General features: G+C 39.1%; 1 protein-coding gene across 10 annotated transcripts in view; it reads right to left on the bottom strand.

Annotated features, from left to right (window-relative positions):
• Window positions 1-25864, bottom strand: part of CCDC148 (coiled-coil domain containing 148) — a 135376-nt gene that overhangs the window by 9662 nt on the left and 99850 nt on the right. For 8 of the 10 annotated variants that reach the window (XM_075609329.1, XM_075609334.1, XM_075609335.1 and 5 more), the window contains 5 exons: window positions 17985-18151; window positions 16794-16889; window positions 16537-16718; window positions 13794-13932; window positions 8835-9041 (listed from right to left, as the gene is read on the bottom strand). In XM_075609329.1, the coding sequence (XP_075465444.1) occupies window positions 8835-9041; window positions 13794-13932; window positions 16537-16718; window positions 16794-16889; window positions 17985-18151 (791 nt within the window). The remainder of the gene's footprint in view (window positions 1-8834; window positions 9042-13793; window positions 13933-16536; window positions 16719-16793; window positions 16890-17984; window positions 18152-25864) is intronic. The other 2 variants (XM_075609336.1, XM_075609333.1) reach the window with 1 other exon arrangement.

The raw sequence follows: 25864 nt of genomic DNA, 5'->3' as shown, positions 1-25864 counted from the left end.
TTCTGTAGCAGTTACACAAGGAGATATCACAGAAATGGTTCATGATAGCACTGTCGCCAAATGCGCTCTATCTCCAATCTACTTCTATAAACTAGTGTTTTTATAAGGAGTAAAAAAAATGATAAATGGTTATGGAAAATGCCATATTTATTTATATGACACTGTGACAATGTGTATATCATTTTATTGTATATACGATTAATCTACACAAAAGCTGTTTACGTGTGACAAACACTGCTTTGCATCCACAATGTATAATCAAGGGCAAGTGTCATCTGTTTAACGAGGGAGGTGAAAGCATTGCTATTGTACAATGAAGTAAAGATATATAATATCATCTAGCTTTAAAGGAGCAATGCATGCACTTTATTTATTTATACAGGCATTCCCCGGTTTAAGGACACCCACTTTAAGTGCACTCGCGAGTAAGGACATATCACCCAATAGGCAAACGGCAGCTCGCGCATGCGCCTGTCAGCACGTCCTGAACAGCAAAACCGTCTCCCTACCTGTACCGAAGCTGTGTGCAAGCGGGGACACTATAGAGGCTGTTACAAATGCGTTATTTACATCAGTTATGCACGTATATGACGATTGCCGTACAGTACATGCATCGATAAGTGAAAAAAGGTAGTGCTTCACTTGAAGTACATTTTCGCTTTACATACATGCTCCGGTCGCATTGCGTACGTTAATGCGGGGTATGCCTGTATATGTTTTTAACATAGGTTTTAAGCAGGGAGTCTCTAGAGCTGAACCCCATTGATGTCATCTTTGGGGACCCCTTGCTTCACAAGATACAAACCTCGAAAGGGGGTGCTGGTATCTTGGCAGTCTAAAGCTCCCTCATCAGGCGGCTAATAGGAATCTGAACCTATTGCTGTCATAGCTTCCTATTGGCCCGCAGGGCGCGGAAGCTTTAAACACCGCCATTACCTGAACCCTGCTAGCTAAGCGGAGCGCCTACCGGCACCCCCTACGGAGGTCTGTATCTCCGGAAGCAGGGGGGCCCCAGAGCTGAAATTAATGGAGTTGAGCTCCTACGACCCCCTGCTTCAAAGTTAAAGAGGCAATCCAAGCAGGCGATTTTTAAGGATTTCAATGTTGTTGGCACCTATAATTGCAAAAAAGGGTTAATGAAATGTTCATGAAGTAAAACAAGGAAAATGTAAGAATAATAGCACATTGATAATCCAATTTATAAATGAACAATCATTAACTGTCCCCCAAAAATCTATTATTACTCCAACAGTATTCACAGCTTGGAAATAAAACATTCCTCATGATGACGGGAATTAATCATGCCTTAGCATAAACTGAGTTTTATTTTTGTTATCTGGTGAGAAAAAAACAGTCACATAAGAAAAAGAAAAGGAAACACATATAAGAGAAATAAACTCACGCGTCTTTTTTTTACATAACGCTAATGCACCAAATGGCAACTACTGATATTATCGTGGCAGCATCCACTGTGAATCGTAATCAAGATGATACATATTTATAACACTCAATCACATAGTTAGTGACCCCCCCAATTTCACCTGCCAGCACATGTATACATGTAATGTATTTATTTACATGGCAAACAAAGAAGATCGAAGCTCCAAGAGAAAAAATAGTGGAAACTCACCCGTAGTGGAAGTTAAAATCCATTTATTAAACTACATAAAAAACGGACAAAAATAGAATATAACTCCTCCTCCCACGCGTTTCCCTCCTTGAAAAAGTGCCAGTGGGCGTGAAACGCGTGGGAAGAGGAGTTATGTTATATTTGTGTCCATTTTTTTATGTAGTTTAATAAATGGATTTTAACTTCCACTAGCTGGTGAGTTTCCACTATGTTTTCTCTTGGAGCGGCAGTCACATCGATCTTCTTTGTTTGCTTCCTCATTCTGATTGACGGACGCAATTATTCAACCAGACTCACCACAGCAGGAGGAGAGGCAAGGCGGAGCTACATAGTGAGTACGTGACTCCACACCACAACTGTCCGGAGACGCAGGGAGAGGACTACATATCATTTACGGGGGTACACACAAGTGGGGACGACTCACTCCGTGTAAGTACCTCACTATTTTGCCTCATTATTTCTTCATTTACCACCATTCTACGTCTCTTCATCTCCCAGTACCTGTATTATCACCTCCACAACCCGTTACGAGCTCCGCTTTACATATAATTATTCACCTACACTCATTACCCTCACTACGTTCCTTGAGCTGATACTCGTTTTTTCTTTTCACTATTTATCTACATGATCTGGGGGTCTAAGAGCAGGATCAAAGGTGCCTTACCCCTGGGAAACAATAGTTCATTGACTATTGCACTTCAATTTCCATATAACTTGGAAAATAAAAACGGTCAATGCCAGGGTCAGTGTTGGAGAACCAATGAATATGGATAATACTGGGACTCAAAGAGACATTTATTGGGTATTGTAGCTGGTACTTATTACTTTCTTTGGGGAATCCCTTTCCTTTGTGCTTCTCTTTTACACTTGCAGTTGTGGAAGCCACAAACATGGACAATGAACAGAAAGATGAATACCACTAGATCAGGGGTGGCCAACTCCTGTCCTCAAGGGCCACCAACAAGTCAGATTTTAAGGGTCTCCATGCTTCAGCACAGGTGGCTCAATCCGTGGCTCAGTTGTTGATTGAGTCACTGATTGAGCCACCTGTGCTGAAGAAGGTATATCCTGAAAACCTGACCTGTTGGTGGCCCTTGAGGACTGGACTTGAAGACTGGAGTTGGCCACACTTGCACTAGATAAAGTCCTATCTCAAAAAGATGTGACACAATTGTGAATAAAACATCAAAAAGTGACCCTGATGGTTCAATTTAGGATTAATAAAAAAACAACTTGAAGATCTGTAGGATAGCTATGATCTGAGCAAGGATCACCTTGGTGAAACATCAACTGATTTCCTAATGGAAAAATGAACAGAGCAGAGCGCTCAATAAGTAATTCTATCTACTGTTGCTGCAAACATTAACAGCATCATAAATTACACATATATTTTATGTCTTCAGTCATCCTTTCAAAGTTATGTATTTGAGAGCTGCGACTGCTCTCTGAGGAGACGTGGGAGGCAGACAATGCTACATTAATTACAAAATTATTAGTAGACTTCAAACAATGCCACATTTTGAGAAACTTCAAAGTTTTAACAGCTTTAATGTGTTTGATGTCTAACTACGGTTGTGTGATGTTGACAGAGGAAATAAATTCCTTATTGATTGGTTTCCCATATGAGGAGTATCAGACTTTTCTCAGCTTGGCATAAATGATAACACTGACATGAGAGGTTTTCGGCAGAATGGGGTGTTGCTGAACAGATGTTCTTAAGATAAATTGCACAGAAGAAATGTTGGTGCATACCCAATGCTTCACATACAGAGAAATGTGACACAAGTAATGAAGGATTTCTAAGAGCAGAACATGGGAAAAACAACCAGTATGTGGGAAAGGAATCAATACTGACGTGACATCCAAAAGTTGATTAATCATACAAAATGTATCTTACAAATATCTTTTTACAGAACAATTATATCCATGGGCAATGTAACACTTTTCACATTCCAAAAGGATCACCAAAGGTACACAGGATTTCTTGATACTGTACCATATCATATTTTTTTGTCCTGTATTTATTTCTCATATTAATGTTACATACTTCCTAGGTTGTGATACATTTTAATGAACAAACATATCAATCGTACAAGGTTTTCGCGTGCATAAACTATCAAAACTGCAGAGGTCTCCTCATCAGAAGCCTGATGATGGTACACAAAGAATCTTAGTCTTTCTGGGATCAGTAGTTACTAGTGTCCTTTGATTTCAATGTTCTCATCATTATTTAGCCTATTAACATTCCTTTTTTTTTTGTCCGCAAGCTGAATATAAAAAGAAAACATTACTAATGGACCATTACCGATTTCACATAATCTTGGGCATGTCTACAAAAAGAAAAATACATAAATGGAAGCATAACTGACAGATGAAAGATATGGGTGGAAAACATATATAAACAAGCTTTCAGTGTCATTTAAAAAAGTGCAATCAACATTAAGGTGGTAAAATAAATATGTTTCTTATTTCTATTGTGTGAAAAATCACACACTTCAGATTACCTGTTTGGCTAATTAATGCATTATAATTACTTTTCTTTTGATTCTTTATTTGTAAAAGTATACGTGTCGATCTGAGGGTTGGCGACCAGTTTTATCACCAAACAGATTCAAATGGTAAAAACCCTCCAAAGCATTAGTTTCTAATTAACAAAAAAAAAGACAAAATACTGAAATGTGTCTGTGTTTTAGGCACCAATTACCTACATTTAACCTGTGATACATCACAGTAATCAAGTCACTTAGGTTCTAGAGAGGAATTATATTTTTAAATTACCAGCGAGTTATATCTGATGGTAATTGTTCAAGATTAGAGATGGGAAAATGTGTAGAAGTTCAATTTGCTGTTTTTGTCCCCAGAACTTTCTGAAATATTTGCACAGTAAATAACAAATATTACTTGTGGTGCATTTGCATGTCTCAGACAGGTCTGCAACCCTGTCTTCCCCTCTCTCCCCCTCCCCCCCACCCCATTATCACTTAGCAAACCGTGCTTCCTCTGCAGTCAGGGATTCTGGGTAATGACATGCAAATACAGTTTTTCAGCACAATTTACTATATTATGGAGAGTTTTTCTCTTTTTTTATACCCCCATAACTTTTTGATGTCTGAAACATTTGAAAATTCTCCAATTATTTTTTTACGAATGTTCAAATATTTTCTAATATTCTTTTGATTATTTTTGCATTTTCCCATTTCCATTTAAAAATGTTAAAATATTCTTCAATTCAATTTTGAATATTCAATGTTAAAAAAAGAAATATAAAATTCAAATGTACAGATATATTTTAAAATATTTTTCAACCACACAAACAAGTTATGGTGGCTAAAATAGTGACAAAAACTCTCCACCATACAGCAAACAGCAAATAAAAATATAACTTGTGAGCACATTAACATGTCTCAGACACGTCTGCAACCCTGCTTTTCACCATTACCTTCTAGCATACAGTGCTTCCACTGCAGCTAGGGATTCTGGGAAATTACATGCAAATGAGCAAACAGTGTCACCTTTTGCTTCAAATCCATTTTAACATGGACCCCCAAACGTTTATGCCTGCCTTATTAACACAGCTTTACAACACAGCTTTTCAGCACAGCCTTGGTTAAAAGTGTATAACCAGTAAAACCTACTCAGTTTCAAACTTTTCATGTCTCCATAGTAACCAAATTCCGGAGTGTTTTTACCATCTTTAATCTCTTTTGTGATACCCTTTAGGTAACATTTTCACCTATTTGCATCCCGAGTAAAATAAATACGTTTTTCAGTTTAATTTCAAATGTGTTATTTGTATTATTTGTTATTTATGATTGTCACTGTATTACTGCTGTGAAGCGCTATGTACATTAACGGCGCTAAATAAATAAAGGCATATATCAGGTAGGTATTGTCTTTGCACTATCTCTTTGGACAATGATGCAGCATAATTAGATTAAACACAAACAAAGAGACAAAGTTTTGATGAGGAATTTTACTGTATACACAACAGTTTGTTTAAAAAAAAAGAGTTGAGCTAAAGATCGTAAAAAAAATATTTTTGGTTTAAAACGGCCAAAGTATTTGGCAAATGTGGAAACAATTAAAGTTAACGAAAATGTAAAAAAAACCTATTCTGGTTTTTTTTGTGTGGAGGAAATTATGCTAATTACCTATATTTAAAAATAATAACTTGATATGATTTAGCAGTTTTCTCCCAATGGGAAGCAAAGATCTTTACAATTACAATATAATGTATGGTAGGTAGGGCTGAATAGTTGGGGTGGGGGGTTAAAACTACTGAGTCTAGAAGCTGCATAGGATCTGTGAATACCCACTTCATTCACATAGCCTTTCCCCAGTATAATAAAGCCATCATAGTATTTGTAAGTATTTATTGTGAGTTAAACACACCCCAGCTTAATAATACTATAAATATGTTGGCAAAACTGATCAATCTCATTTTTCTGGAGGAATTAAACTTGCTAGTTGTAATTCAAATAGGACTTTTTGCAATTAAATGTGATTTTTCACTCACATAACTTTCATACTGTAATTATGCTATTATATGCGGGGGAAATGATTAATTTTAACTCAGTGTTAATAAATCTGAGCAAATACAATAAGAATAAGTGAACTGTAGCAGCCAGATGCTCTTGTGCTATGCAGTGTTCTTGCTAGAATAGAATATGATTAACTACATTTCTGGCTACATCCAGGCAACTGATGAATTGCAGAATGGGACAGTAAAGAAATCCAGTAACCCTGAGGGACATTGATCGGCAATATTTACCTAATCACTGATGATGTTTAATAAGAAACAGACCAATACAGAAGCATTGGGGCGACAATGCAATGTTTATTTCCTGACTGCAGCAAATGATCGAACTAAGAGCTTTAGTAAAATTTACAGAGGCAATCCAAGCGGCGCTTTAAAAAAAATATATATATATAATTTTTCTTTTAATATATGCAGCCTTTTATCACCTTTATTGAAAACTAATTACCTAAGCTGCTGATCGATTCGTTCTCCCGTGAAAGATCAGCAACGATCCTGCTTCCAGGGTTCACTAAATGGCTGCCTTTCAGTTTCAATCAATCCTTCTGTCCGTGTAACTCCACAGCTACAATGTATTCTGGTATTACGAAGGTAACATTATCTACTGTTACAGTTTGCAGCTCAAATTGCTGGGAATAATGGCAACAAATTATCACAAACAGGAAAGTGTTACAAAGATCTTGCACTGCTGGAGGAAATATGCTAAAACCTGCTATAGCAATCAAAGGAAGCTCAGTATATTAAAATGCATTAAAAATGGCACTGAGTTTAATTTAAAAAAATGCAGTAAGTATTATCTAATGCTACAGAACCGATTTATTAAAAAAACACACACGTGGGATATTGAATGGATTGCTCCTTTAATAAATTATGCTATGGCTCAAATTATAGCTTGACCCATCAGTGACACTTCACAAATAGTATGAGCGGTTTAATAATGATATTCGTTGGACATTAGAAAGCTTGTGGTCTGGTAAACCGGTATCTGGTACATCTGGACAGTGATAATGCTTTAATTTCACATAAGGTCAACTACAGTATATATGCAGCTATATATGCAGGTCTTAAAAGATAAAAAAAAACACAAGACATAATTATACTATAACATAGATGGGAAATAAACATGGGGAGAGAGGATTGTTTGGCCCAAAGAGCTTACAATCTTATTGGCATGTGGAGGAACGTATGGAGTACATGGAAGGGCTCTGTTTAGAGAGGTTAAAAGGGTAAGTATGTATGCAGTGGCACATGGTCTGACATCACAGACTTATGGAAATGCTTCATTTGAGGTGTGGATTTTCAGTTGAGTCTTGAAGATGAGGAGAAAAGGAGCTTGGTGAATAAGGGAAGAGAGTAAATATATCATGAAAAAGCTATACCTTGGAAAATAAAGAGATAAGTTAACCGATTAGCTGCCAAAATTCTGTTCAACACACAGTGACTTTATAGAATATGTAGCTAGAGAAAATCAAATCCCTCTCATGTTTAGACTCACCATGTTTGTAAACCAACTGGCTACAAATATTTGCATGTGTCTGATTTAAAAAAAAATGCATTAATCACCCAGATTAAACCCCATAAAACAAATCAATGCCATTGGTTTATTTAGTCGTATGTGGGGTTGCAGCTTTATTATGGCTTTATTTTTTTTTTAAGTGATCCGAAGGTTTCTGCTTTAGTTTGTATGTATTCCTGCCTGACAATAGGATGGATGATGTTTCTTATCATAGCAACTGTAACAACGAGGAATGTTGTACATAGAAATGGTTACTCTATTTCCTAAACTCCCCGTCGTATGCCTGTTTTTACATTTCTGGGGATTGCTGCCTTACTGCTGCCCACTGGCACCCAACTGACTCCTTCCCACAAAGCATCTGATACATTCAGCTCCCGGCTTTATCTGACAAAGGGCTGTCATAGTATGAAACCGTGAACAGAGAATCAAAACCCAGGTTCACTATTTTATTGTCACCGGATAGTAACCGAGATGTTAAAAGGTGCTAATTAACTTGGAAGTTGCATAGCTCAGACTTGCGTGTTGCATAAAAAGCACATTTGCTGCCAATATAGCCACTTCTTGAATACAGGCAGTCCTCGGTTATCCAACGGAATCCGTTCTGGAAGTAGCGCTGGATAGTGAAACCGTTGTAAAGCAAGTCCTGTGTTAATCAGTGGCGGTGAGCGTTGGATAACGCATTCCGGCGTGGGATAATGTATTCCGGCGTCAAAAAATGGCCCATAGGGTTGCATTGTAAAGCGTTGGATATGCCATTCATTGTAAAGTGAAACGTTGGATAGCGAGGACCACCTGTATAGGGTTGATACATATTTTTGGATGAAGTGGGTTTTTTTTCGTGGACATCCTTGGAAATGTGCTGTACATGTGTATAATGCCACTTGCTTGCTACACAGTCACACACACCAAAGCTCATCCCCTTATTTTAAATGTGCACTTCATTTGGTTGTTCAGAAAGCACTACTGTACATTTGTTTCAATGTATATATATATACATGATACACATACTATGGCTGTCACAACTAAACATGATATAATTTTACAGTAAAAAAAAACAAAAAAAACTTGACAGTAAAAAGGTGACCTCCAAAAGCAGGTTATTTTCTAAACATAATAAGCTATGCAGAACGTTGCATGCCAGCGTCACGTACCTTCTCTTTAAGCTCAGTACAGATCTCGTGTTGCTTTTTTCTGTCATTTGCCAGAATCATTTCTGTCTCATATGCAGAACAGGCTTCAGCAATGGTCATTACTGCCTTTATCACAAAGTCTTTCCTATCTCGAGCCCAGCTTTGTATCAAAGATCTTCTTTGATCTTTAGTGAAACGATGCATGTCCCAAATCTTTTCATGACTAACCTACAAAGTGTACAAAAATGTGAGTGATAGAACGGCTCTCTGCAACCCTAAATCCTAAACATCCACAAATGTGCACAGAACAATAATCAGCTAAGTTTAGCACATGCTATAATAAAGGTACATTGTTAAGTTAAAAGGTATAGTTTAAAAAATTATATAATTTCTACAAATTGTCTTTTCCTCCTCCTCTTCATCAGAAATATAATTCTGAAATTCAACATGAATTTTTTGAGGGAGTATAACTGATGTAAAAAGACAAAGAGACACGTGGTCTTGAAACGCGTAGGACATTTTGACCCTCCAAGGACCCCGTAGCTGGAATCCCAATAGTGACCTCACAATAGTAACAGCTGAGCGAGCAGTGGAGTAGGAGGAAACCCCGAGCCTACTGCCGAAGCACAGCTGAGAGGAGCTGAGACGGAGGCAACTCCAGGATAATAAAATAAGCTGTTGTATGCGGACGGACACCCCTGCACGCCGCCACGCGGCTCAGAGCATCGAGAGACAGCGCTGACAGATACTACCACTGCATGAGGAGAGACAGCCAGGCGGAGAACGCACAAATAAGGGTTCCTACTTACAGGCACAAGTCCTCAAGATGGATCGTAAGTAGGATTCCAGTTTTAAATATTTCTTGGAGGCGTTGATTCTATCAGGATCGTTTTTGGGTTATTACCAACGAACACACGTCCAAGCTTTTTAGCTTATGCAGCATTTTATTGTATCTTATATTGTTAATAAATTGTATCCATTAGGAGCTTTTTGTGTGCCTATAGTGTACTGGTAATATTTGATATTATGTTTCATATATACCTCCAGTATCATCAAAGGTAATGCACCATTGGTGTTTTGTATGCCTTTTTTCTTGTCATTCACATATTTCCATGATTGGATGAGACTGCGGCAAGGAACTTTGGGACACTAGCAATTTGGCGGATTGTACCCGGAATCTTCTAAGGGTTTGGTTGGCCATTTAAGTCTGTTTAGTGTCATCATTGGCGCCATATAGGTCATTTGCATATTTTGATATAAAAACAAATTTAAAATGAACAGCATTATTTTTTTCAAATTATTACCTTAAAATTCCGCCCTGATCACAGCAACCTTAATTAATGCTGTATGTTTGCTCATGTAAATACTGAACAAATCTCTGGTTATTAACAAAATCTGTATACACTGTGATATGTTCTTTTTACATAAAGTCTTTTTGGTTTAAATGTGCAAAGCTGTTAAAAATATTAAACCATGAAAATGCACCTAAATATGCAAATAATGTATTACATGGTGGAGGCTATTCCCATTATTGCAACTCTAATTTACTGCATGCTGATGAAAGAGATTATAACCCGTGATATTTCATTTTTATATTATAACTTATGTGATATTTAAAAAAACAAAAAAGGACGCAGAAAGCATTTAAGATAATTAATGAAGTATAAAACACATTATAATACTGCACTAATTTGATAGTTCGCAGCAGAAAATCGTATTAAAACAAAACAAAAAAAAAGCAGTAGAAAATGTTTAGAACATGAAGACGGAAACAGAGAGAGAAAGAGAGGATTATATGCATTCTAGTGGCATCACACAACACACGCTTCATTTTTCTATGTTCACAATAATGAGGGACCATGATTGATTTTTCTCCCACAAAGTTCCAGAGGAAAATGCTGATGTGTCGTTGAAAAAAAATGCTTCATTGCTAGCAGTGAATATTCCAAATTGTACTAGGGTGTACATAGAGCAAAGAGATCCCTTCGGGGTGCACTACCACCAAAAGCGTTTAATGAGATATTAGTAGATAATAAAACGTGCAAACTGTAATAGGCATACTAAATTAAATGTGTTGGTAGTAATAGCTAGGCATTAGATGTATACACGTGCATCTAATACCTAGTTATTACTGCCAACACAGCCGTGAGTTTGGAATTCCATCTTGGAGACGAACAACCCTTTTAATTCACTATGGTCGTGGGAACACTTTCTGTATGTCAAGTATTTCTAAACTGTATTTTGAAGCCGATATTCTGAAGGCGAAACGCGCAGGTTTTTTTGCCACACCGAGGACACCATACCGATCAGCCAGCCATCATACTCCACTGGAACACCGTACTGTGGTGCGTGCACAGACGCGGAAGTCTAGAGACCGGCAGACCATCGCCGACACGAGGAGAGGAATGGATCATTAGAGGCTGACCAACGTGGCTTTGAGGAGGACTCCAGCTTGCAGTTATCTTCATCCATTCTGCATTGTGGTCATTGATTACAGCGGACCGGCTGTGAGTGCTTCATTTAACCTATTGGACACTCCACAGGATCACAAATCAGTTACACTTATTTGTTTCTTCACTGTGTGTTATTAAATGTATATACAATACTAGTGACCTTTTTGTAGGTCTCTAAGTTTCTATTGCACTTATGTATAGGTGAAGATTTTAGTTTGCGCTTTTTTTATTATTATCATTTATTTTAGTATGCCTATTAAAGTTTGTACCTTTTATTATCTACTAATATCTCATTAAACACTTGTGGTGGTAGTGCCCCCCCAAAAGGTATCTCTTTGCTCTATGTACATCCTAGTATAATTTGGAATATTCTCTAAATATATCCCTGGTAGTACACACCATTCCACATAACCACTTTGAGAGTTGGAACGAGGTTCTCCCTGTATCTGTTTCGAATTGCTAGCAGTGTCCTATGTTTTCTTTCACACATGACTAGGTCCCATATTTTCTAAGCGGTGCTCTTCCATAGGATAAATTCTAGAGTCAAAAGAAACCTTAACCATTCTCTTCAATGGGCCATAAGGTTTCTTCCAGCACAGGAAGGTGTCCTATGGAATTGCACTGGTTAGCGAACATGGGTCACTGTCTTTAGCCAACACTTCTCTCCTATTTCTCTTGTTTTCCAACCACACATTCTCTTCAGGATACAGTAGAGCACACCCTAATCTCTGGGTTCAGAAAGGTGTCACTTAGGATCGGATTGTGAATCTATCTTCATAATTTTACAATATTCCTACAAACCTGACTCCACTTGCCAAATAAGTCTTGGTGCATTCTCCTAAATCTCCCCACACCTGTCACCTCTTCTCTTTACCATCAATTATTCACGCCTTCTTATGGTGTAAAAAACCCTTGCTTACCTGGAAAAAAGAGCTACATATCTCCCTTGATATGGAGGATTGGCAGGACATATGGGAATCAACCTCCAGGAGTTTCATTTGTATAACCATTAGGGAGAATGTAACCATAAAGCAAAACACATATACAATCTTATATAGATGATATCTCCATCCTGTTAGGCTCCATTCTTTCATGCTGATAAATCTCCCGTCCGCTGGCAGAATTGCGATGACCTGGGTTTATCTGGCATAAATGGTGGGACTGACCCAAAATAAAACCTCTATGGTGCTACATTCTTACATTAAACAAACAGTTAACCAACAACGATGTTACTAGAGAGCTCCTATTCTTAGGACAGGGGCATGCTGCCGCAGACCGCGTAGAGGTGTGCGCGTCCATGACGTCACCCGCGTGAAGCGGGTGTGTTTTTTGGCCATGCTAGATGCACCGTAGGGGGCGTGTCTAGGGGCGTGTCAGTAACGTCACTGAGCTGGTTCGCCCACAATGGGCGAACCGCTCACGTGACCTGCCAGTCACGCCGAGAAATCAGAAATCAGTGACCTGCTGTCGCGTGCGCATGCCCGCGCGGTCTATGGGCGCCATAAATGCCTTAAGGCATTTGATCGCGCTGCGCACGGATGCCTCCATGCGGCAGCACGGACTCAACCATAGGTAGCTCAATCTCTAACGTAAATAAACCAGAATAAAAATGAATCAAACACATTGTAACTGCAACACGCTGCCATGCAGCTAGAGCAGCGCTGCGCAAACTGGGGGGTGCGCAAGATTCTTTAGGGGGTGGGGGTGCGCAGCCGGCGGGGGCGATTTTGCCAGAAGCACAGAGAAAAGCAGTCGGTAGCTGCAATTTCACCTGCAGCCATTAGGTGGCGCTGTGCTGCACAGCTTATGCAGCACGGGATTTGCCTTGCTGAACGCAACATGATAAGATAAGATTGAAGCAGGGCGCCTTTGGAGCTGAAACCAGTAATTCAGCCAGTAATTTCAGCTCCGGGGACCCCCTGCTTCCGGAGATACTCATCTCCGAAGCTGGTGCAATTTTCTGCAGTTTAGAGCTCCCGCGTCACATGGGCCAATAGGAAGCCACACCGGGTGACATCACGGCTTCCTATTGGCCGGCAGGGTGCGGGAGCTTTGAAAATCAGCCATAACGTGAAACCTGGAGTGGCTACCGGCATCCACTACGGATGCAAGTATCTCCGGAAGCAGGGGGTCCCGGGGCTGAAATTAATGGGGCTCAACTGCAGCGAACCCCTGCTTGATCCTGTATTTAAAAAAATGAAGAAAAAAAACCTGGCATGTATTGAATCTACATAACTTACTGTCTATTCTCCAACATCTAGCAATGATACCTCAAGTGGCTCCTTATGTATACATTTCTGCAAATCTGCGGCTTTCCATGTCATACCCGCATTTTGAATCCTCTATTGTCTAATTTGCAAATTATATCAAGATTCTTTACCCTTTCCCTTATTTGTTCCATATGCATCATGTTTTTCAAACTGATTTGGTTCATGACTGATGTATTTTCTTCTAAAAAACAAGATAAAGAGTAATACGAAAAAGGTCCCGCATCAAAATTGAGCTAACATATGTAAAATATACTGACCATATCCTCTCTTGGTTTGCGAGGTAAATGTCTAGACAACATATCTAAATATAAAGCTCTTCTGTTGGGAAGGTCACTTGGATATCGATGAATAATGGACTGGAAAACCCAGCGGTCTTCTTCAGTCCACCCAGAGTTCCTGAAAAATATATTATAGAAAACAAACAAAACTCAGTCACACATTCAAAGTGGTTAACAAGGAACAACATAATTGAACTTTAGAAAAATAAGATTTTTTCATTGTCCCATATGTGGGGCGTGAGCTGGGACAACTCTCCCAGCGGTCCCAGGCCTGGCAGCGCGGCATCACCACACAAAGCAGTGACACCGCGGCTCCCGAACTCAGCAGCAGCAGACGTCCGGTCACTGCTATCCTTCCTCTCCCTGTCTGCTTCTGTCGGTGCCAGAAGTCACGTTGAACTTCCGGCTGACAGGAGGGAGAGGAAGGATCAGGTAAGGCCTGGGACATAGTAAGCACTTAGGTGCTGCTGCTCGCTCTTGCTTGCTGCCGCTCGCTCTACCAGGAGCTTTTTGCTGTCCTGGCAGAGGAGACAGCAAGCGCACTTGGGAGGCGGGTATCACTGTGTGTGTGTCACTTGGTAGCTGTCATTGTGTGTGTGTGTCACTTTGAAGTGGTCTGTGTGTTTGTGTGTCACTGGGGAACCTGTGTGTGTGTGTGTGTGTGTGTGTGTGTGTGTGTGTGTGTGTGTGTGTGTGTGTGTGTGTGTGTGTGTGTATATATGTGTGTGTGTTTGTATATTATATAATATTTTAAAAATTAAAAAAAAAGACATGTTGTGAGAATAAATTATTTATTAACATTGTGCAACTTTGATAAATATATTCACGCACGCGCACACACACACACACACACACACACACATACACACACACATGCACACACACACATACACACACACCTCTGTGCTGCCTCTGTCTTGTCTGGTAGTGCCGGACCGGCTGCAGCCCCATTGGATGGGAGCGGTCACGTGACCGCTCCTCCGCTTCCCCGAGCGGCAAATTTCAAACTTGCCTGTCTCGTGGAAGTTTCTCAGCCTCCGCACGCATCAGCAAGCATGCGGAGGGAGAAACTATAGCCGCGCTGATTACAGATGCAGGGGCTTGGTGCATCTGTTCAGCGCGGCTCAGCGACGCTGAGTGCACTATGTCCTGGGCCTAAGAGTGCATGCTCTCACTGCAGGGATATGCGCCGACAGCTCCCTTAAATAGAGAGAAAGTGTGTGAGAGAGTGAGAGTGAAAGAGTATAGAAGAGAGGAGGAGAGGGAGCATAAGGGTGAAAGTGAAAGGGGGAGAGTGTGAGGTGGAAAGGGAGCATAAGGGGGAGAGTGTGTGAGGGGAGAGATGGGGGGGCGGTGGGCACGAAAGGTGGGGGGAAGGAGCACAAGAGACAGGGGGCGAGTGTTGGGGTTCACCAGCATAGCCTGGGTTAAAGAAGTGCATAGCCAGGAAACCTACTCACAAACAGCTATTTCCACCTTTTGGGTATAATCAGTGTGAGGATGGTTATACTAGCTTTGCAATATGAAGTTGGAATAGGGTTTAACCACATATTATATAAGTTATGGTGGGTGGAATAGTGACAAAAACCCTACACCGTACAAGGTATAGCAAATAAAAATATCACTTGTGAGCACATTCACATTTCTCAGACAGGTCCCCAACCCTGCTTTCCACCAGTGTCTCTTAATAAGGCACTTTGTGTTTAAAGTTGGCAGGTTCTGCATTAGATACAGCATGCTGATTAACAGTGATTTTCATATTTGTTTATAATACAAAATAGTCAAGTCATTACAAGTTGCTATAGTTCATAATGTAGAGAAGTATGAATGCTTTATTCTAACTACGGATTCAAGACCTCTGAATTTCTCCAGATTTCGTAAACAGGGATGTGCTCTTAACCTGTTTTTTGCAATATTATTTCCAGCATGACTGGCAACTACAATATTTTCCATTCTTTTGTCATTCCAACAATGATTAAAAGTTAGATAATAAGAATCGTTCTTTCTCAGCAGTTTCAGCACTAAACATCGATAGTGTTAATTTAACATTTGAAATTCAATTATCTATAATGCGCTGGTATAAACATTAATGATCTAATTCGTCAGCAGTGATATGGAAACATGCTTTTGCCTTTGGGAACCTCATGGACTACTCAAATATAATTTTTTGCTAATCCGTTTGCAATTAGTGGAGAATTTCAGTACTGGAACGAGAATGAGAATTTACAATTACTTAGTTACAGAGTAGGTCGAAAGAACCAAATATTTTGTCTTTCACATAACAACATTTCTTTACTTCTTGTCAGAAACTGCCACATTCGAGAAAGTACTAAGTGTTAAATTGCTTGATTAAGATTATGCATTGTATTTGGTGATGTTACCAACAGTGTTTTCCTTTTTTTGTTGTTGCTTTAACTTGCAAACTGAATTCGCTTCAGAAATGTGTTGGATTACATTGTGTTTGGGAGGGTCTCGTGTTATAGGAGAGCCAACAACACATTGCAGAGGATTGTATTTTAGGTCTCTCCAGCATTGAAAAGACTACTAAGAAACTAGTTAATTGTGAAAATAGCACATTAATATTATATGTGCTGCCCTTTATTATTAATCCAAACCAAGACTTTATAAGACTGAAATATCACAAAAAGGTGTAAACGAAAAAATTTCATACTTCCATTTTGAGACAAAAAATAAAAAAAAAATAGGAAAACAATGTACTTACCTGTCTATGTCTTTTAATTGATTATCAAGTCCTTCTAAATTAGAGAGATATCCCTCAGTAAGGTTCTGATATTCCCTCAGCACTGAGAACCTCAGATCAGGATATGGACATTCTAATTCCTGTAGAACTAATGGAACTTCACTCAAGAGATGGGTGACTCCCTCTGAAGAATGAACTAATGTCTGGAAGAGAACATTTCCAAAATTAAAACCAAAAACATTTCTTTATATATAGAAATGAATCAATGTTCACCTTACCTGAGCTTCACTTTCCATAAGTTCGTCTTCTAAAGCTCGTCGCTCTTGAGAAAGTTTTTCAATGAATGCACCTTGTTGCTTTTTCACAAATTCTACCTAAAAATATTTGTTTTAGAAAAAATCTTACGGTCGTTTTCAGATTCCATGGAACTAATCTTAAAGGAAAGCGTTACCATTTGTATGTATTTTTTGTATTTATGTTAAAAAAAGAACATACAGTAATATACACACACACGAACTAAAGGACTTTCCAGTTCAATTAAATATTCAAAGGGATCTTCTCTGACACAATGACTCGCCAACGTGATATTTCCATTTTTATTTCCAAAAAAAAATACCAGAAGCAAATATTTCCTAAAACAAAAGCTCCAGTGGTTAACACCATAGTGATCCATCTCGTGGGGATTCCCGATGGATTCCTACCAAATGACTAATGCAAACTTAAATCTAAAATAAAGCGGACTTGGTAATATGTGCTGTTAGAGAGGCACAGCGACTAAATGCAATGTCTCTGAAAACAATGGAACCAACTTTGAAGCAGTGAAGCCCAATTCAACTACAGTATTAGTGTTTGTGACCTTGGGCAAGTCCCTTTTTCTGCCTGAACCAGGCACTAAATATAGATTGTAAGCTGGTTCAGTTGGGGGCCATGCCTATAAAATGATATGTACATCGTTGTGTACCATGTGCTATATTGTAATTGCAAAGCACCTTGAGTGCCTTTTGGTAGAAAAGCAACATATGAAATAAAGGTATTCTTAGAAGTCATTTGTAATACTGGAAAAATCAAAGCTGTAATGTTTTTACATTCCCAAATAACTACTGTTCAGAAACAGCGCCAACCTATTTACCATGTAGGGTGGCAGGATGGCGCTGCTGCAGGAGAAGCAGTCCAATACATGCTATCAAAACCTGCAAAAAATCTAGTTTTGGCAGAGACCTATTTGGCTTATAGAGCTTCAGAGTTCAATAAACAGAGTGTTAGTATAGAAGGTTGGAAAACCGTTATTTCTTTCTGTGTTTATGGAAATATTATGTAGTCTCTTATTTATTGTAGCAGAGTCCACTATATCAAAAGTATTACTGTATAAGATATAAGCAAAGCAATATATATATATATATATATATATATATATATATATATATATATATATATATATATAGTTGTGGAAATAAAGGTAAAATACCAACCTGTTGTATGATAGCCACTGGATCAAAGTCATTTTCCATTTGACCCTGGTGGAAAGAATGATTCTGCAGTTCACCAATCCTGTGTTTTAAATCGTCCCTTAGCTGCCAGATGGGATGTATTGTGCATACGTTAGTTCTTTCTCGTTCTTCAGATAATTGCTCTTCTGCTTCCAAACAGAAAGTTTTATCAGTTAATGGCAAGTGAAAAATTAAGCTCTTTGCTGCCAGAGGGAAATCAGTGTATTACAGAGCAAAGCTTTGAAGCTCCTCTGGGATCGTTGAGGTTAAGCAACTTACTGTAACTACTAGAATTTTTTTTCCTCCTTCATTTGGATGTATATCTTTATTTATATAGTTCAATCCAGGTACTTAATGCTTTACAATACACGTGACATAATATTATAACACAATATAATAAGGGAAGAAGCGCTTCCATCATAAAATAATAGGAAAAGGAGTCCCTGCCCCGAAGAGCTTACAATCTAAGTTCCTCAGATTTTTCTTGCTTCAACACGGTTTAGTTTGTATTGTATTGTATGTCTTTATTTGTATAGCGCCATTGATGTACATTGCGTTTCATTATGTGCTGCTTTAACTGCTTTAAAATACTCTTCTAAACCCTCATCAGATTAAAAATGCAATTATAGCCACTGTATTCAGTTTAATTTTATGTTGAAAGAAAAAGAAACTATCTTTACTCTTCTTCTTCATCCCCATCACATAAAAGTGAATTTCATTGTAGTTTTTCATTTGTGAAAAAATAGTAATGTAAAATTGCTTTCATGGGAACCTTTAAAAAGTAGCAATGACCATACATTCTCCCAGCTTTTATGGAAACCCAACACAAGTAGCAATAACAGCAAACTATTGCCTTACACATTCCCAGCAAGCTAAAAACCCAACACTCACACACATGTGTTAATCAACTGGCAACAGTTGTTTGGAGGTAGTTGGCCCCTCCTCCCAGAGCTCACCACTCCCCACCTTTTTAACTTGGGAGTTTTTTTCGTTTTGCTGTATGGACAGGACTTACTAGGGTTGTTCCCACTCATACAGAGATAAAAGGAAAGGTTCACAGTGTAGTGTTAGGACCTGCAAATTTGGTTATACCTTGACGTTGGTATGCAGGCTTATGATGCTTTGGCCAAAGGATTTAACTAAATAACCAAGAAAATATTATTATTGAAGTATTTAACTTTATACTTATTACCATATATGTTTTGTCAATTGAATGTAGCATTGGGCGCCCCTGTCTTTTGTTGTATGCTCGCCCGTGACGTCACCCGCATTTTAGCGGGAGCGTTTTGTGGCCAGGCTAGACGCATTGGGGAGGTGTGTCTGGGGGCGTGGCCGTGACATCACGGAGCTGGTTCGCCCTCATTGGGCGAACCGCTCACGTGACTTGGCCGTCGCTCCGTGGAATCAAATTTAACTGATTTCTTGCACACCGCGCACCCCCTCCCGCTGCCACATGCACAGTCTATGGCTGTGATCATTGCCTTAAGGCATTGTGATTGTGCCACGCACGCCTCCGAGCCGTCTCCCCGAACATGTCCGCAGCCTTAGACTTCAACCCTGGTCAGTGCAATTTTGGATTCACTGGAACATTATTTTCCTCACTAAGGCATCCAACGATAGCAGTATGTGCTGTGTATTCAGTGGTATTTGTTCTTATAGGAATTAGGCTTTGTGGCCGAAATCTGAAAATCTATTACACATCTCACATTTTAAAACAAAAATAAAAAATTGTAGACATGGGTTGTTATCTGTACTATTTGTCTACCACAGGGGTTCCCAACGCCAGTCCTCAAGAAACCCCAACAGGTCAGGTTTTAAGGATATCCCTGCTTCAGCACAGGTGGTTCAGTCAAAACGAGCCACTGATTGAGCCACTGTGCTAAAGGAGGGGTACCCTTAAAACCAGACTTGTTGGGTGTTCTTGAGGACTGGAGTTGGGAGATACTGGTTTACCGCAACCATTTATAACACTTTGCCTATGAATTTTTCTATGGCTGTGCAAGGAATCTGTTCCATGTATGTACTACACTTTCAACTTTCATACTTTTTCTGATCACTAATTCCTCATCAACACATTTTCTTTACAATACATATTTTGCTGAGGAGGAGAGAGGGTGGGGAGAGGGAGGAGAGAGGATGGGGGAGAGGGAGGTGAAAGAGAGGATGAGGGAGGAGGGGAGGGGATGGGGAGAAGGAAATGAGATGATGGGGGAGAGGAAGGAGAAAGGATGGAGGAGAGGGAAGATGTGGGATAGGATGGGGAGAGGGAGGACAGAGAGAGGATGGGGAGAGGATGGATGAGAGAAGATGTGGGAGAGGATAGGGGAGAGGAAGGAGAGAGAGAGGATGGGGGAGAGGGAGGAGAGAGAAGATGTGGGAGAGGATGGTGGAGAGGTAGGAGAGAGAGTATGGGGAAGAGGAAGGAGAGATAGAGGATAGGGAGAGGGAGGGAGGATGGGGTGAGAGAGAGGAGAGAGAGGATGGGGGAGAGGGAGAAGATGGGATGGGAGAGAGGGAGGCAAGCGAAAGGGGGGAGGGGGTGCTTTCATTTGTTTTCTAAATATTTTTTATGTGTCCAGGTTTTTGCATTTGAAAATCTAGTCACCCGATGCTTACATCACCACACGATGAGGGAGTCCAAATGTACATCTCCTATTGCTTAAACATACTAAACAATTGCATTACTACACAGATATTTCATCCAAATACAAACAGTTTCAAACATCAGAACTCTCTTTTCTACTTTATTCCACAGCCCCCTACATTTCCTATATTGTGCTCATCTAACTTCTTTGATTTTATTATTTTTTTAAGATTGCAACTACTTTGCATACCCATGTATAAAAGAGGCAATCCAAGCTGGCGATTTAAAAAAACATAGGTTTGAGGCCGGGGGAGGGGGTGGAGTCTCCGGACCTCAAGCCCATTAATTTCAACTCCGGGGACCGCCTGCTTCCCGACATCCCTACCTCCATAGGACATGCCGGTAGCCACTCCGCTCGGCTAGCAGGGATCACATAATCGCCGCTTTTCAAAGCTCTCGCCCCCTGCGGGGCCAATAGAAGGCTGTAATGTAAGACCCCCTGCTTCAATCCTATGTTAAAACAAATAATAATAAATTGGATTGCTCCTTTAAAGTTCTCAATTTGTCCTGTTGATCTAATTCCAAACTCTCTTGTATCCAATATTCTGTCACTGCTTCTCATTACTCTCACTTCAGTCAACGTCTACCAGTTCTTATTTACTATTGATTGTGTTTTCATTTACATATTTAGCTATTGCTCAACACATCCACTTACTCCTACTTTTAAAGGTTTAGGCCCAGGGGGATGAAAATGCCCTAAAGCAGATTACTAGTTCGAGGCAGAATGGCAGAATGGCAAAACATCGGCTTTAAACATTAACCATTAATAAAAAAGCAATTCTCTCGGTCTCAAAATTATTATTTATTTATTTATAACATATTCTGATGGGGCTCATCCATTTATTCTATGTGGTTTATTTTACTAATAATAATTTAAAATACTTTTGATCAGTATTTCTTTTTTGGATTTTTTTTTATAAAGTCTTTATTTAAATAAATGTTTCTTTTTTTAAATCTTTTTATTAGTTTTTGAATAACATGAAACAATATTAATACAATAATTAATGGAGAAAAAAAAAACTTATCAATAACTACTATACCCCTACACACCCACAACCCAAACACCCCCCCCCCCCCACCTCCCCAAAGACACACACCATTGCTCACAATAAGGTTCAAAGCGAAAAATAAAGATACAACAATATGACAGAGCAGAATAAACTGCAATTACAATATAGAACAAAATTAGACAATTAAGATGTACAAATTAAATTAAAACAATCACAAAAACAAATTAAATAGCAGCAACTCTAAGGCCCGTAATATAGTCGGCGCACGCGCAGCAGTTATAGTTGGCTGTGGTTAGCCAGCCATTGTATACTAGGGTCGCGCGTGCGCACAGCAGTGAGCGTGGAGCTGGGCGATAGGGGAGAAGACTCCGAAAAGTAAGTATTCGTGCCGCTACCACAGTATGTATGGGTGTATATGTGTGCACAAGATTAATAAATAATTTATTCTCACAGCATGTCTTTTTAAAAAATTTTTAATATACACACACACACACAGATTCCCCAGTGACACACAAACACGCGCACACACACACACACACACACACACACACACACACACACACACACACACACACACACAGTGACACACACACACAGTGACAAACACACAGTGACACACACACACACACACACAGTACCTTCCAAGCCTGTCGCTCACAGCAGCACGGACCGTACACACAAAATGTGTGCGTCACGTGCACGAGCATTCGCACAGGCGCCCACTATATTACTGGCCTTAGATATCCAAGCATTTCCATTTACACTTTACATACAATGTGTGGTCACGTAAACCTAACCCTCTTCTGAAATGATTACTGCGTTTTCCTGAATATACAGCATTAGTACTTCAGAAACATTCCCATCATGCTGCACTATCTTCTTATATCTCATATAGAAAGTGTGCACCTGGACCTCAAAAATGAGTCAACCAACTGACACATTGAATTATTCTTATGAATTATACAATCTTTGGCCTATATCTATTCGTGTGACAGTGTCTCACTTGAAAATAAGCAAAGAATTGGAAATGTATATTTTTGTTTCAGGTCCTGAAATTGGTAGGCCTATATGGTATTTGTTAAAGGGTCTACAATGCCTCCAATAATTTGTATCCCATTATTTCCCAGGTTTTAAAGCACGTGTCTGATAATCCTTCTTAGAACTCCAGGTTTCCCAGCAAAGGTATCTGAGAATTTGCACGTTAACATGTAATATTTTGTTTATTTTTTTCCAAGCTTTATGTGGGCCTGCTAATATATTATCTTTGTTGGGTTTTTTGCAACTTGTACTTGTTTTCTGTTGACTCATTTCTGTTTGAGGTTTGGTGGTTGCCGGAATGCCAGAATGGGAGGTTTGGGGAAGATTTCTTTTAATGTCACATCCTCTGCCAGCATGGGTTGCAGATCTTTGATTATTTTTAGTTTTCCCTCTAGGGTAGGGTTGTATGTGGCCACTAGTGGTGTGCATGTGGTAGGTTCTTTCTGTCTGTATTGTAGCAGTTGTAGCAGGTGTTCTCGTAGGGCTTTAGTGCAGATGTAATAGTTCTGGCAATAGTCTTTGGCTTGTATCCCTTCTGTCTGAACGATTAGGTCAGGGTTGTGAGATGTCTGTTTCTGTCTTCAGTGTCAGAGTATATGCGGTGGTATCTTATAGCCTGGCTGTGTATGATACCTTGTGTTGTATGTCCTTTCTTTGACCTTTGATTCCAAATTTGTCTAACATAGTGCACAGTCCCAGGTTACCATGTCAAACGCTTCTTGAGTGTCGAGTTCCAACAAGCATGCAGAGTTCTCCTTCATATCACCCAACTCCTTATTTGCATCTTTGCTTTTGGTGTCTGCATATTTTTGTAGAATAGATAACAGTGTCCTTATATTAGAGGTGGAATGTCTGCCTGCAACACAGCCCCATCAGGTCTTTAGATATAAGCTTCAGTAAAATTAGCTTTAGTCTGTTAGCCAGTTTAGTAAATATTTTGTGGTCTTTATTAAGCAATGAGTGTGGCCTGTAAGATACAGTGTTTTTAGAATCCCTGCCTTTTAAAAATATTTATGATATTTTTGCTGTTGAAAATTCCTCATTGACAATACTTTTTAATACATTGCACATAAAGATTGGGCTAATTCTTTGCTTTTTTAAATATATAAAAATTTGAGTTTATAGAATTCCACCGGATAACCATCTAATCCAGGGGCTTTATTATTGTGAATTGATTTAATTAACTTTCAATTTAAACTTCTGCATTCAGACTATCTACAGCTTCCTTGCCAATTCTAGGTAGCTTTTCTAATAAATAATTCCAGAACGCCATTTTTTTTAATCTGGGATGAGTTTGCTGTATAGTTTAGTATATAATTTATAGAACTGATCAGCTATCTCTTGATGAGTATTGACCAACCTATTACCCGCTTAGTTTTTTATGGCTTTAATTAAATTGTTCCCTTTTGATGTTTTAACTATATTGCTCAAAAGCCTTCCAGGTTTAATCCCGTATTTATATTTAAATGTTCTATAGTTATTCTTATTTGTGTATTGAATTGCTATGATTGCTTCTAACTTTCTGTTTTTGCGTGTATCTTTTTGTCTCTTTTTTTCCCACCTTCACTACAAAAGAGATTAGACTCCCCTTTAAGACTGCTTTTGCTGTGTTCTTGTATAGTATCTGCTATCTCAAATGCTGTTTGTTATTAAATTTATAGTTGTCCCATTCTCTCATGACACAAACTTGACATTCTGACTGGATAGTAAATATCTAAGGAATTTGCAAGTGGCTCTATTTGGTAAATTAAGCCTTATGTTTAACTTGGTAAATGGCCTGAGCGTTATTTATTTATTTATTTATCAAATGTTTTACCAGGAAGTTATACATTGAGAGTTACCTCTCGTTTTCAAGTATGTCCTTGGCACAGAGTTATGATGACAAATATATGGTTACAAATACATTGTTACATTAAGTGAGCAGGGTTATACATTATATACAAGACATTGCATGCACAGTAAGAGATAATATATGTTATAGGTGTATGTAACAGTTACAGACCAGATTAAAATGTGAGACAGCTTTACTGTAGTTTTAAAAGAATTTAGACTGGTGGTGGCTGTGAGAGTCTTCGGTAGATTGTTCCAGTTTTGGGGTACACGGTAAGAAAAGGAGGAGCAGCCATATAATTTGTTGAAGGATATGGATCATCAGGAAGCGCAAACATGTGAAAACAAAAACATAATCTGATAGTGCAGTATTGTAAAAAATATCGTGGGTACTGTATTAACAAAGTCTGTGATCTGAATACTCACAAACGTGAGATGAATAAGGACACGTAAAGGTATCTTTAGATGGTGTGCCGCAATGATGTCGGTCTGATAAGCACACTGTCCTCAGACAGGTAAGTCACTCCAATGAGCCTTTAGTATAAAATAAAACTGGACATAGTGCAGACTGTACAAGGTAATTTATAAAAGTAGAAAAAATCCAATAAACTCACATGGTACTCACATGGTACAAGGTTTAGACAAGCATTTAGATCTCACGCAGTGGATCTCTGCAACCGGATGAGTAATCTCTCAGCTGTTCCTCTGTGCTATCGTGCGTGTCACGGATGCGTCTCACCGAAAACCGGAAGTGACGACATCCGCTTCTAGAGGTTCCGGTTGGGTCAGCAACGTCACTCTACGCGTTTCACCTTCTCGGTTTCATCAGGAGTGTCATTGAATGATAGGTAAGGAGCATATATACTCTTAGATTTACTCCCATAGGTGGGAAGTTAACAGGATAATGATGTTAATTAAAACTGAGATGGCCAAATCGTATTGGTGGGCGTATTACTGGATCGTGAGCACCAATTAAGTGCGTTACACAATACCTGAACTAGACAGTTACAAATCTTTAGTCTAAATATTTGTGATGTATATTTAATAAGGTTAAAAACATACACTGCATCTAGCCGCTCTGATTGGTTAGACACCCCTAAAGGATTTTTTAGCTGTAAAACGTGTACTGCCTGTAAGTATAGCTCTAGTACTATTAACAACTTCCAATCTAACACAACCCATAAGACCTATAACATTAAACAACATCTAAATTGCAGATCTAAATTTGTCATTTACCTCATTGAGTGCGAGTGCTACTTTTATAAATTACTTTGTACAGTCTGCACTATGTCCAGTTTTATTTTATACTAAAGGCTCATTGGAGTGACTTACCTGTCTGA

Source organism: Ascaphus truei, chromosome 7 (assembly GCF_040206685.1).
Source record: "Ascaphus truei isolate aAscTru1 chromosome 7, aAscTru1.hap1, whole genome shotgun sequence".
Taxonomy (NCBI): domain Eukaryota; kingdom Metazoa; phylum Chordata; class Amphibia; order Anura; family Ascaphidae; genus Ascaphus; species Ascaphus truei.
This window is presented reverse-complemented; position numbering and strand designations above follow the sequence as displayed.